Here is a 15,083-nt window from a genome sequence, read left to right on the forward strand (position 1 = left end):
ACATAATTGCCATCTGTCTATAATTTAGGAGCTGGAGTGATACAAACAAAGCAGTCTTGTTCTGACAAACCAGGTACAATACTGTAGTTGAGTACAAAATACATGCACTGAACATGGACCCAGTGCTTGTCCAATCACTCACTGTGTGCATTTCAGTGTAAAACAACACCAGTGATATGCATGTTGATTCTGATGCGCAAATTTGCACATGTACATTTATATCTCGGTAGAAAATGTGTTGTATCTCCTTTGGAGAACTTTTTTAAAACTAATTTTTATTAAAGATTTTCTTCGGTTACAAAAGTATGTGCATTGTCTCTACCTTTGGGTGGTAGAGTCTTTTCTACAAATCAGTTAAGTTCAATGTGAGACATTAATGCTGTATACCAGGGGTCAGCAAACTTTTCCAGCAGGGGGCTGGTCCACTGTCCCTCAGACCTTGTGGGAGGCCGGACTATATTTTGAAGGAAAAAAAATGAACAAATTCCTATGCCCCACAAATAACCCAGAGATGCATTTTAAATAAAAGGACACATTCTATTCATGTAAAAACACGCTGATTCACAGACTGTCCGGATTGAGAAGGCGATTGGGCTGGATCTGGCCCCCGGGCCTTAGTTTGACTACCCATGCTGTATACAGTTTAAGGCCGGGGGAAGATGAAAGAGCGTGGGATTTAAATGCGCTTCAGTGCTCTCCCATTTCAAACTTTGTTAGGGGTGCTAATGGAAAAGGGCCAATGGTTTACAGTTGTCTTGATAGTCCCCTGTTTGTAGGCCCCATAAAATGTATCAAATGTTAGTCTCAGCCACAGTAGACCAACTGAAATTCATAGCATTACTTACTTTCAGAAGCGAAGCATGCAGCAGAAGAGTATAGGCTGCCTCAGTGTAGTTCTCGCAGTCTAAATGAAGATCCCGAAGTTTATACAAGTACCTGTTAGTGGATGAAGCGAGTGAGGGAGACAGAACAAAAGAAAAGTTCATGAAGAGTTGGCAAGATGAGCAGGACGGCCACCATTCAAATCTGGGACGTATAATAATAAATTAATGTATTAAAACTGAGTTCAGACTAATAGAACTTTAAAAATGCTTAATGTCTGGCCGGATCAAATGTTATATTTATGACTGCCTTCATTAAGAAGCAAAGCTTGACAATGTGAAGGCACGAAAGCTAACATACAAATGAGAACATAATGAGAGCTTTGAAGACCACTCCCACTGACTTTTGCTGCATTACAAAAAAGAGAAATGAGGGAGCCTCACATCCTTAATTATTCTCCTTTCACCACTTTGCTTCTATCTATACTGAAAACAGGCTTAAAACCTGAGTTGGTGCTGATGCTTTCTTGTAGTCCATGAAAGGAGCTACATATATCTTCTATCAGTTGCAGCTGACATTATCCAAATTCACAGAGACACAAAAGGCTTGCTAAATATCCATATCCTTATACTGTATTCATATAAGGGAAGAAGCAACATGCCCTGATAAGAAGATAGGCAAGTTTCATGAAGAAACTGATGTAACATGTTGGAATTCAAAATTTTAAGAGGAGTGCATATTCAAAAGAAGGGTTATTTTTTGTGGCGCAGGGAGGAAACAGTTCTTGCATTGTATTTTTATTGTTCCAAGAGAAAGAAAATGAACATCAGAACTGAAAGCACAGGTAAACTGCATGCACTGCACATCTCCAAGTTCACATTGCAGGTACGATCCATCTTGACAAACTGCCTGTCCTAATAAACTAGTTTGAAAGATGCTTGTTGGCCTGCTTTATAAAATCCTAAGTTTGCCTATGAGTTGAAAATAGGGAGCGAGGAAGGGAGAAACAACTTGCATGTTTCTAGCAGGGTTTAAAATGCTGACTGTTGCCTATGGATTTACAGATGCAATTTAATGGCTTTACAAATCTAATGTGCCTATTTATCATCATCACACACATACTCACAATATACATCGTATAAAAAAGCTGTTTCTGCAAAGATATCTTCGACTTCCAATCTAATTCCAAATGTAGTGCTCCATGTGCAAGACACTACAGCAGCAGCACACCCTACAGAGCAGGTCTTTATTTACAGATTTTTGTCTAATTCAAAGCAATCAGGATTGATTCCATATGCCAACTTAGAATGTGTCATCTACTTTGCTTCAAATTTCAGCTCCCGTTACATTTAGAGAGAGAAAGCCAGGCACCTGATTGGTTCACTCAAATGAAATACCAGGGTGAGGTGGGGAATTAAAGTTATATGTATGGCATGGCTTAGCTGCAGAAGGCTCAAGCAAGATTTATACAGGACTGGATGAGCCTTAGACATTGCAAAGTCGAGGGGAATGGAGTGCTATCAGTTATGTACCACAATTCCATATAACTTCCTGTAGATTATGTGAGGAAAAGCAATCTCCAATAACAACAAAACCAGCTGAACGATCACCATACCTTATATACATCTCTTCACGGTTAATCTCCTTGTAGAAATTCTAGGGAAGGAAAATGAATGAAATCTGATCACCTTTGCACACAGAAATCATGGTTAGTTTCATTCAGGGAATCACTTTGCCTTTATGTCATATTTCATCACTAAAAGTTCAAGGCTTTAATTAGCACTAACATGAATATGCATTACTTATGCACTGCCTCTGATTGAAACCAGAATTCATACAATAATTGGTAATGTACCGTCCTAATCTAGGGTCATAACATATTTCCCCACAGCAGTTCTGCTGATTCTCAATGAAATGATATTTTGAAATCATTAGGGTGAAAATCTTTTGAGTTCATGACAGCAAGTTGATGAAAAGTTTCTGCTTGAGAAAAGTAAGAATCAGGCCTTCTATCTGCCGAGTGATATATCATGAATTCTAATGTATATGTTCATGCTGGGGCTGACAGTTTTTCATAAGTAGCCAATGGGACGATTTTCGATCAAATACACAAACTGTGACATACATTCGATGACAGAAAACAGGGTGGATAAGTTAGGCAGCTCAGAATGGCCAATACCCTTGTAGGTAGGGCAAATGTTGCCTTTCTCTGTAAGGTGTGGCTTAGTTACAGTGCTGAGCATTATGATTGTTCAGTTGGTTAGATTGTGGTGCTGAAAATGCCAAGGTTGCAGTTCTGTCCCTGTATAGGGCAGCTGCATATTCCTGCATTGCAGGGGGCTGTACTAGATCCTCAGGGTCCCTTCCAACTCTACAATTCTATGATTTCTATGATCTAGAACAGGGGTCAGCAAACTTTTTCAGCAGGGGGCTAGTCCACTGTCCCTCAGACCTTGTGGTGGGCCAGACTATATTTTGGAAAAAAATAATGAACGAATTCCTATGCCCCACAAATAACCTAGAGATGCATTTTAAATAAAAGGACACATTCTACTCATGTAAAAACACCCTGATTCCCAGACTGTCCTCGGGCCGGATTTAGAAGGCGATTGGGCCAAATCCAGCCCCCGGGCCTTAGTTTGCCTACCAATGATCTAGAACCATACATTGTTTTCTATGAAGTATACAGCAGTAAGAGACAGTAGTAGTGTAGATAAGCTGTGAATCAGAAAGTACCTGGTTCATTCAAGTTTTACCTCAGGCATGAGTACACTAGGTATGATTCTACCCTCTAAACCTCAGTGTCCCATCAACAGGATAAGGGGAATTGTATCAACCTACCTTACTGGGCTACTGTAAGAATTACTGATCTAATATAGTACCCCAAAGGTACTATATAAATGTTGTTGTTGAGCATATTGGCTTGCTGCTCTCTTAGCAGCCCGATTTAATTTTTTTGGGAATGCATGGAGTGTTCTCTTAAGACTTTTTGGATAGAAGTTTCTACCTAACATTATACCATTTAGACTTGATAACTTATTTTTTCCCTTCCAGGTCTATGATAATATGAGGATACAGTATAGCTTCCATTTCCTTTCTATGTTTACTCCCTTCAGTCATTACTATGAGCCACCTTCAAAACAGATCAAGCATTTGCAGATTTTGTAGATTGCTCACAACTTCAAAACATTTTCCCACCATCCTAGTGTATGGATTTCTTGATTTACTATCTGAAGAACGTCTTCAAGCAAGCCTTCAAAACACTACACACCAACAAATTCACAGTGCAGCTCATGCGGTTGTTCTTGCTTTCATCATTCATCACAGCACGGTAATCCAACAGCTTTTCCAAAAGGCCTTTGACTAGGCTTACAAACGTTTCAACTGCCTTGGCAATCTTGGCATAACTTGAGGAACACTCGGTGAGACTGAAAATAAAGAAGACAGTATGAGAACCAGCTTGTTGGAGAAGACACACTGGTGGGTGTTCCTCTTGGCAATAAGAAGGAAGGGGAGATGGGGAGAGAGGGGAGCAATGAATAAAATCATTTGACTGCAAATCTGAGATTATACCTCTATGAAATGATACTCTAGGCACTGTTGCCCAGAACCCCACTATTCTACACACACGTGTACATTGCTACCAGAATGGGTTTTGCAGGTCTGCCATGTTTTTCCAAAGTAAAGCTTCTGGCTGCTGGTTTAAGTTAAAAGCCCAGAAATAAAAGAAATCAAGCAGTTTAGGTTTACTCATCTGGAAACTGTGTGCTCACACCACGTCTGTGATTATGTGCTAGAAATACTGTGTGAACTAGAAGTACATGCATACACTACAGTAAGCCCATGGTGGCAGCAGTCAGTTATGCCATGGTCATACAAATTGTTGTAATCATCTGTGCATAAGTACTTCCAGTTCACAAAAGTACTTGCTGTCCTTGATCAGGTGTGCAGAAGGTCTACGGCAGTTGCAAATGAATTTAATATGATCATTTGGAGGAAATCTCATGGGGGTTTTTTGCCCATCCTGCCAGTCCTATCCTGCCTTTTCACTACCATTTCAGTGAGAAAATGCACTGGAAAGATAGGATAGCTGCTTCTGTACAGAAAGGTAATTTTCAGTCTTGAGTCATTGAATGTGTGACACTACAGTGCCTGAATGTATTTTCTTCTTGTCTTCTGGCTTTGCTTTAATGTGAGACAGGGGATTCATGGGCTCTGACAAAGTGAGAGGCTGGTGATGTTTCTTTTTGCACCATTATAGTCACATCCTGTTAAAGCATCCTGTCTTCCTAAATTCTGATCTAGCTTTTAAGTGACTGCAGCAGCAACTAACCAAGTCCATTAAGGATTTTAAATCTGATAAATTATGGAAATTATGAGGGACACTGCACTGGAAAATAATGACAAGAAGTTAGCAAATGCTCAGTTTCATTCTTCACCGTCTTAAAATGCAATTATCCTGCATGTCTTGAATTGTTGCTTTGCTGCAGTATGTACAGTTCTTGATTTCCCTGGGCTTCATTAGTAAATTCATTTAAATGCAAAGCTGTGTTGTAATGCACTAGTATATTTTACATATGCAAATATATTTTGTAATTCATTGGCATTCTTTAGAAACTGCAATCTTGCATTTTCATTAGATATCATGGCATTGTTTTAATAGGTATTTAATGTTACCTCCAAAGAATAATCTAACTTTCAACTTAATATTTGGGCTTTCCATAAGGAATGTGAGGAGTTACTCTGTACACTGGGAATTTATTTATGCTTCCGTTTGTAGTTCACTTGCACCTTGCTCTTCCATCAAAGGCAAAGGTGGGAAACCTGTGGTCTTTCAAATGTTGTTGGACTATAGTTCCCAACATCCTTCACCAGTGGCCATGCTGTCAGAGGCTTTAGAATTCCAAGACCACTCTAATGATACAGCTACAGATTCAAACTCGCTCCATTGTGACAGTGAAAAACAACCATGGTCAAATCCTAATTACCCTTTTGGCTCAATTTAAATTGATTTCTCCCTCGTAAGCATATTGAGTTTTCTTCTCCTTGAGAAAAGTTCCATAGAGGTGTAAACATATTTTTCCTTGCTCTCTGCAATCTAGCACACCAGGGACAGTGGACTATAGCAGCATCTTTTCACTAAAACACTGTGTACAGTGCTTTGCATTCCTATACAAAGGGCATATTTGACATGGAGGAACATTCCTCATACTATCCTCAGCCTGTGTTCTGAAGTGACCCAGTGCCACATTCTTTTTTCCTAAGGTTATTGGATTGCAGTATTACTGTGTAGTGCAATCTATTATATTTAAAACAGCATTTGACTTAATTTCTATTGTTTCCATCTTCACTGGTATCTCAGTTGAATAACTTCTGACCTCCAGGATACAACTGATGTTCTGGCATATTCTTCCCATATTGGTCTTAAATAGGTTTTGCAGGAGGGAGTTTTTGACATGGAAGTATTTTCAGAAATGCAGTTCTCCACATTTTAACTTTGAGAGTTATGAGGAGGAATGTGTTCTGTATACATCAGACCATCTGAAACCATTACTTTAGAACAGAGTAGCTCTATTCCTGTCTAACATGTTACCTGTCCTGCCTTCTGGAAAAGGGCAAAATACAAGCATCAGGCAGCAGAATATGAGCCAAAGCAAATTAAATAAATAGATGTTCCATCTCATTGCTTTTACAAACAAACAAACAAACAACTTATTATCCACAGCATGTGAAGCCTTGACGCCAGGTGGCACAATGTTTCTGGGATACTCCAGAACAAAATAGGGGTCATGTCCCCAATTATTCACTCTGGCTATTCCCAATCTGGCAGAAATAATATAGATGGGAATCTATAACAAGGTGAATTTCATTAGATTCTGTCATCTCATGTAACAATTCAATTGAGCAGCACTGAGAAGTGTCAGGGTGAAATACTGCAATGCTTTCTGTGGCATTCTCCAGGAATCTCTATAATTTTGAAAGTGCAGATCATCATCATTTTATACGTTCCAAGCTGATACATTTCCACAGACATATTTAACCTCTTTCCTCAAATTTCTGCCTCCAAAAAGGACCACTGTCGGGGATGTTTGTCTTCTGATTCTGGAGGTATTCTGCTTAAACTTATTTTTCCCTTAAAAGGCTTAATTTACCTGAAAGTTTGTATGTAGTTTGTAATAATTCAAATGTAAGTGCCGGGGAATGGTTCTGCACTTCAGGAAAGAAGAGATTTGCACATTTCAACATGATTGTCCACACTTCTTCTGTGACATATATGCACAGACCTCTAGCTGCATATGTATTAATTCTTTTCTGATTCTTAGGCTGCTCTTTGATAAGTTGATTCACAGTTCAACTGTCAAAGAACATGTTGAGAGTTAAGCATGAAAATTAAGTATTATTTTGTAAAGCAGAAAGTTGTAGGCCACAGCAACAAAGAAGGCAAAGTCAAGAGATGATGCAGTTCATCATATGTTGTTTCTGTGCTGAAACTGTGCCTTTGAGATCAACAGCTCCCTTAGATAATAAGAATATATCTTTTCCTTGGGAAAAAGAGAAGTAATTATCCATTTCCTAGTATGGCCAGAATTATGGTGGGTGACAAGTTGAGATAACAAAGCCATTACTATCCAGTACCTTTGCCCTTATGCTTGTTCAGTTCCATTTTAGAAACATAACCCATCCACACATGTTAAGAAAAGGAGGGAAGGGTTGCATTCATTAAACAGGATATTGTCCAATGACCAAGCCAATTTAATTTCTGTAATGCCTCAAAAAGTGTAAAAATGTTAGCCAATGTTCCCCTACGTATCACTATTTAAACTTACTTAAAGGGGATCAATCAGCATCTGAATGCAAAGTACCTTCGCAAAAACAAATTGTTTATATATTATGGACACTTCCTTACAGCTGATATGCATGCCTGTATGTGGGTAAAGCCATGGATCCATTACTGCTGCTTACCTGGCTGGTGTGGGGCTGAGTGGTGGTAAGTGTAGGTGTCCCAGTGAGACCAATCAGGTACTCCCATGGGTGCACCCATATGCCCTGACCTTGCTGTTGCACTGCCCCCGTCTTGTCCAGGTAAGCAGCAATGACACTGGAGTCAGGAAGGCTGCTCCACCCCAACATACATGCTGCTACAAGTCAGCCATCTGCTAGGCAAGCGTAAACTGTGCTAACCTCTATGGTGTTTGATGCGAGATTGAACATACTCGCTCTAACAACGACAAACCCAGTAGCTTAGCTCCAATACCACATCCTAACATGTTCCAATTTTATGATGTACTTTCTGTTTTGCTTCTGAGTCAGGTCTACCATCTCTGGAGAAGTTTGTGTTTTGAGGCACACTAAATTTGAATGGGAATGTTTTATGCCTGAAGCATTTTTCACTCCCTGACTGTATATATATTTGCATGACAGAGCACAGGTGCCCTGGGGGCACAATTGAGTTACAGACCTATGTTTATTTAAGACACACACACACACACACACACCTTAAAAAAGGTCCATTTAAATAGATTTTTCAAGGAATACCCTGAAGGCAAGCAGAAGTGGATCCGGTGGCCATAGGAGACCACTGGAAGCCCCATGTAAGAACAGGGGAGAAGTACAATAAATAAGTGACTATATGGATCATACTTAAAATAAATGTTCAGCTTTAAAATATAACAACCTTAAAAATTGTGGGAGGCATTCATCATCGTGCTAAAGTGATTGTTCTGTCAGGGCAAGCATTTCAACTTACTGGATGGAACAATCTCCATCCTCCTCCCACTGTGTGCTGTTCTGGAGGTTCTCTCACACAACATTCCCCCTGAACCAATTTTGGGATGCGTGTGGAAAGAAGAGTGGAAAGCCCATTTGTACAAATGAAAGTCCTTGTGCAGGGCTTCCACTGAGGGGGCTCATTGACTGAATCCTACCCAAAAGCTAAGGATTTGCCCCTTCTTTGTACTTACATTGATTCAAACAAATGCAGATATTGCTCATCTCCACGGCCTCCTTCCACTTCGTGGTCCAATTTTAAAATTATTTCATTTTCAAACTGTTCAGGGAAGGAAAGTAAAACCTTTAACCACTGTGTACATAAAGGAAAATACGTCCCCCACACCAACCATTTAAATAATTAAGAACATTGACGGTTACCAACAGCTTGGTGATTATAGAAATTAAGACAACATTACAGACTGAAAACATAGTATTTTTTTCCCTATAAAGATGGCTGTCCCTATTAAAGTATTATTGAGAAGTCAGGTTTTGATATTATTGCTGGGAGTAAAGCAACAACACATGCAATAAGTTCCCTGAATTGGGGGGGGGGGGAGGTATAGACAGAAAGACAACCTGTCTGTGCCACTCCCTGATTCCTTACCTTTCAAGTAACTTTCCTTCCTTCCTGCTTCCCCAAGTTAGTCAGTCCAAGCATGAGCTAGCATGTACTAGTGTTAAGTTCTGGCTCCATCTGGGCCACATATAAAATCTAGATTTAGAATGGCTTTGTTTGCCATGAATAAACCTTACGTTTTATTTATCTTTTAAAGTAGCAGCCTTACTATTTTTTTCTGCACAATTATAAAACCTACTTGTTTAATGAGGGTGAAAAATACAGTCATTTACTATGAAGAAAAAAACATGGCTAATTCTGAGTTACTCTGAAAATAAAGAACTGAGACAAATTTTAAAGGCAGTAAGACTGAATGATGTGTGGAGAAAAAGGTTTTGCCTTAGACTGCTGAAGCTCTAAATAGTAATATCCTGGTAAGTCTTATCTGAGAAAATTTGACTTCGGTGATGAGCCATTGCTTTTATAGTTTGGGTTCTTAAGGCCTGTAACTTTATTTTTAGGTCACTGATTCAGTGCTGGGTAATGGCTATTATACATATGCATTGAAGAATCCTATCTGAACAGAAATTGAATTGCTTCTGGGGTTTTTTTACAGTGATAGTGTGTGTACATGCACGTGTACCCACCCACTTTCTTTATAAGGTGATTTATAACCTCCAGCCTTGATTCCTCAGAGAACTTAGTTTTGACCAGTAGGCTAAGCTTTCTGGAGGTGACAGAGTTGGAGACCAACAACCATCTGGGGACTCGTGGTTGAAAAACTGATTTACATGTCTAGTCTATCAGTGTACAAATAGTTACCTTGCATTCTTGGTTACCTTTGAAACAAATGGTTAAAACGGAAATGGAATGAACTGTTTACTGCTGGAGATTTGCCTTTTCTTGTCAGTGCCATTTGATGTGACAATGAACCCATACAAGCTGGTTGTGAAGCTATTTTGGTTTAGGCTTTACCCCCACCCCCACCCCGCCCTGGCTGCATGTGAAATCTCACCAGTGCTTGAATGTTCAAAGTTTGAGCATCAAAGATTGGCAAAGAATCATTTTATTCTATGTTTGGAAAATATGCAGATGATAAATACAAGTTGCATGGAATCACATTTCCCTCCCTCCAAGTAAAGTACTTAGGTCCAACTGGAAGGCAGAAACCCCACATGCAGAGAGGTCTGTCCCCCACCTGATATCTGCCATGGACCCAGTATTACTTCACACTTCAAAAAAACAACAACCCCAAAACACCTAAGGGAACCTCGAGAACTTGGCGTGGTGACTTGTACATACACAAAATAGTAAGTGAGCAATTAAGCAGAATGGATAAATGATAATGTGAAAGACGTAAAACAAACATGGGCACAAGTATTTCTAAACAGTAATGGTTAGTCATGTTGCTTGGCTAAGAACTAATATTTTTGAAAAGGGACTAGTGCTTAAAAGGGGGGGGGGGATCCAATAGACATCGTGGGCCAGATTCAGCTAGCTGGTTCCAATAGCAGAAGCCTGCAGAAGGACTTCAGCTAGCGCAGTGGAGCTTTCCCTCTCCCTCTCCTCCCCTCATGCTCCCCTCAAATTGGCTCAGGGTGGTGGAAGAAACCCTAGAACTGTGTGTGGAGAAGAGGGGATATCATTCTGTCAGACAAGCAGAAATGTTCACAATGATGAAATGTTTGTGGCAGCTTGATGTTGAATTCTTCCAAAATGATAACAGGGGCTGGAGCAACTCCCCTATGAGGAAAGGTTAAAACACTGGGAACCTTTTTGTTCAAGAAAAAAGAGGGATGGGGGGAGGACCAGGAGAAGATAGAGGTGCAGGAGAAAGTGGATAGAGAGAACACCCAGATGAAAATGAATATTGGGAGGTTCAGGGCAGATATAATGAAATACTTCTTCAAGAAGCAAATAGTTAAACTGTGGGATTCAATGTTGAAGGATGTAGCATGGCCACCAAATTGACTTTCAAGGGAGTTTAGAAAAATTCATTGAGGATAAAGCTACCAATGGCTACGAATCGTGATGGCTGTGTACTACCTAAAGTATCAGTCCCTGAATAAAGTGTCCCTGAATAAATGTTGCTGGGGAGCACAAGTGTGGAGCATGCTGTTGCACCCAAATTCTGCTCAGGGGTTTTCCATGGGCATCCGGTTCACTATTGTGAGAAGAGGATGCTGGACTGGACCCATCATCTGTTCTTATGGCAGAGGCGGGGCCAGCATAATTAAAGATGATGAAGCTGCAGGCTTTGCACCTGCCATGTGCAGGCCCAGTCAGACCTGTTCTCTCTCTCTCACACACACATCCCTGCCAGCTGTCACTCTGGACAGGTAATTAGGCTGCTGGCTACTGAGGTCAGTGACTGTGTAGGAACAGCAGGCTGTCCCGTGGTGCTGAGCCTGACTGTAGCACCAGTGAACCCTCCCTGTTCTGATATACCATGTTTTGATGTGGGCCCTGATTCTATTAACACAGTACCACATCCAGTACAATTAGTATTTATTGCTGAATGGCATCATTGTTTCCTTGGTAACCTTGGAGAAACACAGTCTAGGGACTGAACAAAACCCATTTAAGTAACAGTCAACAGCAGCATAAATAAAGGCATCCTTCATGCAGATCTCTTCACCAGTACAAATATAGAATATTTGTCTACTTCAGTACTCCAAATAACTAAATACATTGTACATTTTTGGAACAGAAATCACTTGCAAGGTTATTTAACAAGATGGCAATTTTTATAACCACATACTCAAGAAAAGTCCCTGAGGAACCAGTAGCATAAAGGTTGTAACTCAGAAATATATTTGAAAAGCCCCCCTAGAAATATTTTCACAAAACTAGAGAGCAATACTTTATAGAATCAAGGCTTTAGTCATGTAATCAGCACAAATGTCTTCTAAAGTTTTATGCTGACCAGCAGGCCCCTTTTTGGCAGGAATCTTCTTTTGCAGCTTGGCTTGAGTTCAAGCCAGGCTGCAAAACAAGAAAAGAAAGAATTGGCTGTGAGCTTCCTGTTCTTTCCTTTGAAGGTGGGTCAGCTGGTGTCATGGGTGATGGCAGGCGACTGACGGGTGGGCGGCACTGCCTGCCTGTCAAAGTGGCCCATGGGGGTGGGAGGAACTGAGGACCCCGCCTACAGACCCTGTTCTCCATCCCTGTTTTATGTTAATTTGGCAGTGTGCTAATTCATAACAAAAATGTTGAAGATGAGAGTTTGGCCTGTGGTATGCAACCTGCTGAAAAAGGCAAAACTCCAGTGGCCGAAGAGTGTAAGGCAAAGCTATGCATGCTTCTTTAGTTGTTAAAGGAAATAAATGCACCACCTATCCCTTGCCACTCATTGTTACTCTTATAGCTGCCTTTGGCACAGCTGGTATAGTATGGTTTATTACCACACCAATACGTATGTTAGCAAAAGCATTTCCATCTTTTGCTATTTCACGAGTCAATATCTGTCCCAAATTTGGTACCTGAATTATACTTTAACTCATGTTATGTTTGTGCTGTTGTTTTAAACTGTTTTTATATAAATAATAAGAGTGTTTTTTTCCTAAATGCTTTTAAATGCTAGCGTTTAAACCCTTTTTTATATTTGCAAGTATTTTATATGCATTTTATTATACTGTGATTTGCTGCCATGTGGGGAGAAATGTATAAAACAACAACAACAATGCTGCAAATAGATAATATGGCAAAGATGTCATCAACCCAACATCAGTGCACCTCAGTCTCTCTATATTTTTAGTTTGATTGGATTATAGTATCTGTTATATACTAGCAGACACCCTACCCCACAGAGCTGTGTTTTACCCTTTTCTGCTTTAGAGACTTTGCCCCTGGTTACAACTGAACTGGCTCTTGGTCACTTTCCACTCAGTCTTAATGCTTGCACTAGCAGTATCTTTCCTTCATTTCCCATAATTCTCTTTGTCTTTCATTTTTGTATGCACAATTCTTACATCAGCCTCCTATGTTTCTTGTGACAGCAACCTTGGCCATACAGGACATCAGCAACACTCACGCCTACTTCAGCCCATTAACACAAAGTTATCGTATTTAGACCACTGTAAACCACAAGTCAAACATTTAATACTTCTGGCTATTGCTTAAAGCTGCTTTACAAGTACATGCAAATTTCTGATATTCCTCTGTCCCTTTGTCCTCTCCCTTCATCTTTGTCCTATGCTACCTAGATTGTGCTGTAACTAGACAGGAAACATGTCACTTCTATGCTCCGCTCTGCTCTTCAGATATGCTCAGTGTGATTAATTATCCCACCGAGTCTTTCGTCAACACTGTCTACACTAGAAGACACATCTTTTTCTTTGACCTTCCTTTCTATGTGAGGCTAGCTGGATTTGATTACTGATGACTGAGCCTTCAAAATGCTGCTGCTTAAATGTCTCTGAAAACTAAAATTCAATTCAGACATATCTTGCACAACAATGGTAGAGTGCAATGTCCTAATTTAACCATAGAGAGGGTGCTTGCTTTGCCATTTTCACTTCACAGGACACAAAAACAACCTTTTCCAAATCTGCTGGTCCAACAGTGGCCATATATCTATGCATCTCTTTCTCATCTTATTTGTAATTCTCCCTCTCATCTTTTTTGCTGGCTATAGAAAGACACAGTGCTCAGTGGCAGCACCTACATGTCATAGTAAACCATAGTTAATAGTTTACTGAGAATAAGTGGATGCCTCCTGATCCACTTCTCCCCTCTGCAAGTAATAAAACATCATCCCTGGATTAGTATTACAGCCAAGCCAAAGGTATTGGTTTGTTTTGCTGAACCAAACCACAATTGGTAAACCAAAAACAAACCTGATGCACACTGGATCTAAGTGTGATGGAAGTGTTTAAACATACATTTGGTGTATTCTGAGACATTTGTCATCATGGCAGAGAATTTATTTAAACCACTTAATCTATGTTCCATCACATTTAAAATGCTCATCTCCCTTTATCCATTAGGTCTAGACGACCCATCCCTTTTATCACCCCCTCAAAACACTTAATGTTTATGGTGCTCATAATATTCTAGGTGGCTCCTTATGTAGTTTCTCCCTGGTGCTACAAGCTTCTATTTGATCTATAAAGTCTCACATCCAAATACAAATCTAACCTCTACTTTTGGATGAAAATCCAAAATAGGCCAGGAGGAACTAAAAGTAGAAGGAAGGGGGTGGGGAAGGGAAGAAAATAGGTACTAAAAAAAGAGCAAGCCTCCTCATTCATCTCTTATACATAACAGGCAACAGATATCCTCTCTCTCTCATTCACATGGGTATTAAGTCTAACTTTGATCAACACCAACCACCCACTCTCTTTGGCGATAACCATTTCATAGACACAGCTTTCCACCCAGTTGATTTGGTTTGCGTCCTCCTTCCCCCATCCCCCATTTCTGCAGTTTCTTCCTTTATTTTATTTATTTATTTATTTAAATTAAATTATATGCCACCCTTCATTTGAAGATCACAGGGCAGTTTACAATATAAAAACACAAATACATAACATAACAGCAAAAAAACAACAACAACAACCAGCTATACACCCCATTTCCTCTCTTTCCTTGACTCTGAGGCCTATGTCAGACAGTTCCCATGACATCTAAATAGCATTTTGATAATCTTGGCCTGTCGTTCCTTTGCTGGAGTGGCAGCTAAAGAGAAGGCAGCCAAGGGAAAATGCTTATCTACTGCCAGAGGGTACCAGCACATTGCCAGGCATTCAGGAAATAAAGGCCAAAGAAGATCTGTTCCTATAGACACAGTCCAGCCTGTGTCACCGAATCTTGGCAACAGTCTGTCTGCCATTTGCAACGCATTCTGCTCATTTCCCCAGGCCCTGCGCTTCTTCTCTTTAGGTGAATATAGAAACAGTGCATGTGGATGACGGCTGTTAACTATGTTGTTCCA

The 15,083-nt window shown here is 40.1% G+C and overlaps 1 protein-coding gene across 6 annotated transcripts in view; it reads right to left on the reverse strand.

Annotated features, from left to right (window-relative positions):
• DOCK2 (dedicator of cytokinesis 2) overlaps window positions 1-15,083 on the reverse strand; it is a 245,877-nt gene that overhangs the window by 32,755 nt on the left and 198,039 nt on the right. For all 6 annotated transcript variants that reach the window (XM_083430680.1, XM_083430685.1, XM_083430683.1 and 3 more), the window contains 4 exons: window positions 8,784-8,869; window positions 4,094-4,250; window positions 2,438-2,478; window positions 846-936 (listed from right to left, as the gene is read on the reverse strand). In XM_083430680.1, coding sequence (XP_083286806.1) covers window positions 846-936; window positions 2,438-2,478; window positions 4,094-4,250; window positions 8,784-8,869 — 375 coding nt within the window. The remainder of the gene's footprint in view (window positions 1-845; window positions 937-2,437; window positions 2,479-4,093; window positions 4,251-8,783; window positions 8,870-15,083) is intronic.

Source organism: Podarcis tiliguerta, assembly GCF_965153285.1.
Source record: "Podarcis tiliguerta genome assembly, chromosome: 2".
Lineage (NCBI taxonomy): Eukaryota > Metazoa > Chordata > Lepidosauria > Squamata > Lacertidae > Podarcis > Podarcis tiliguerta.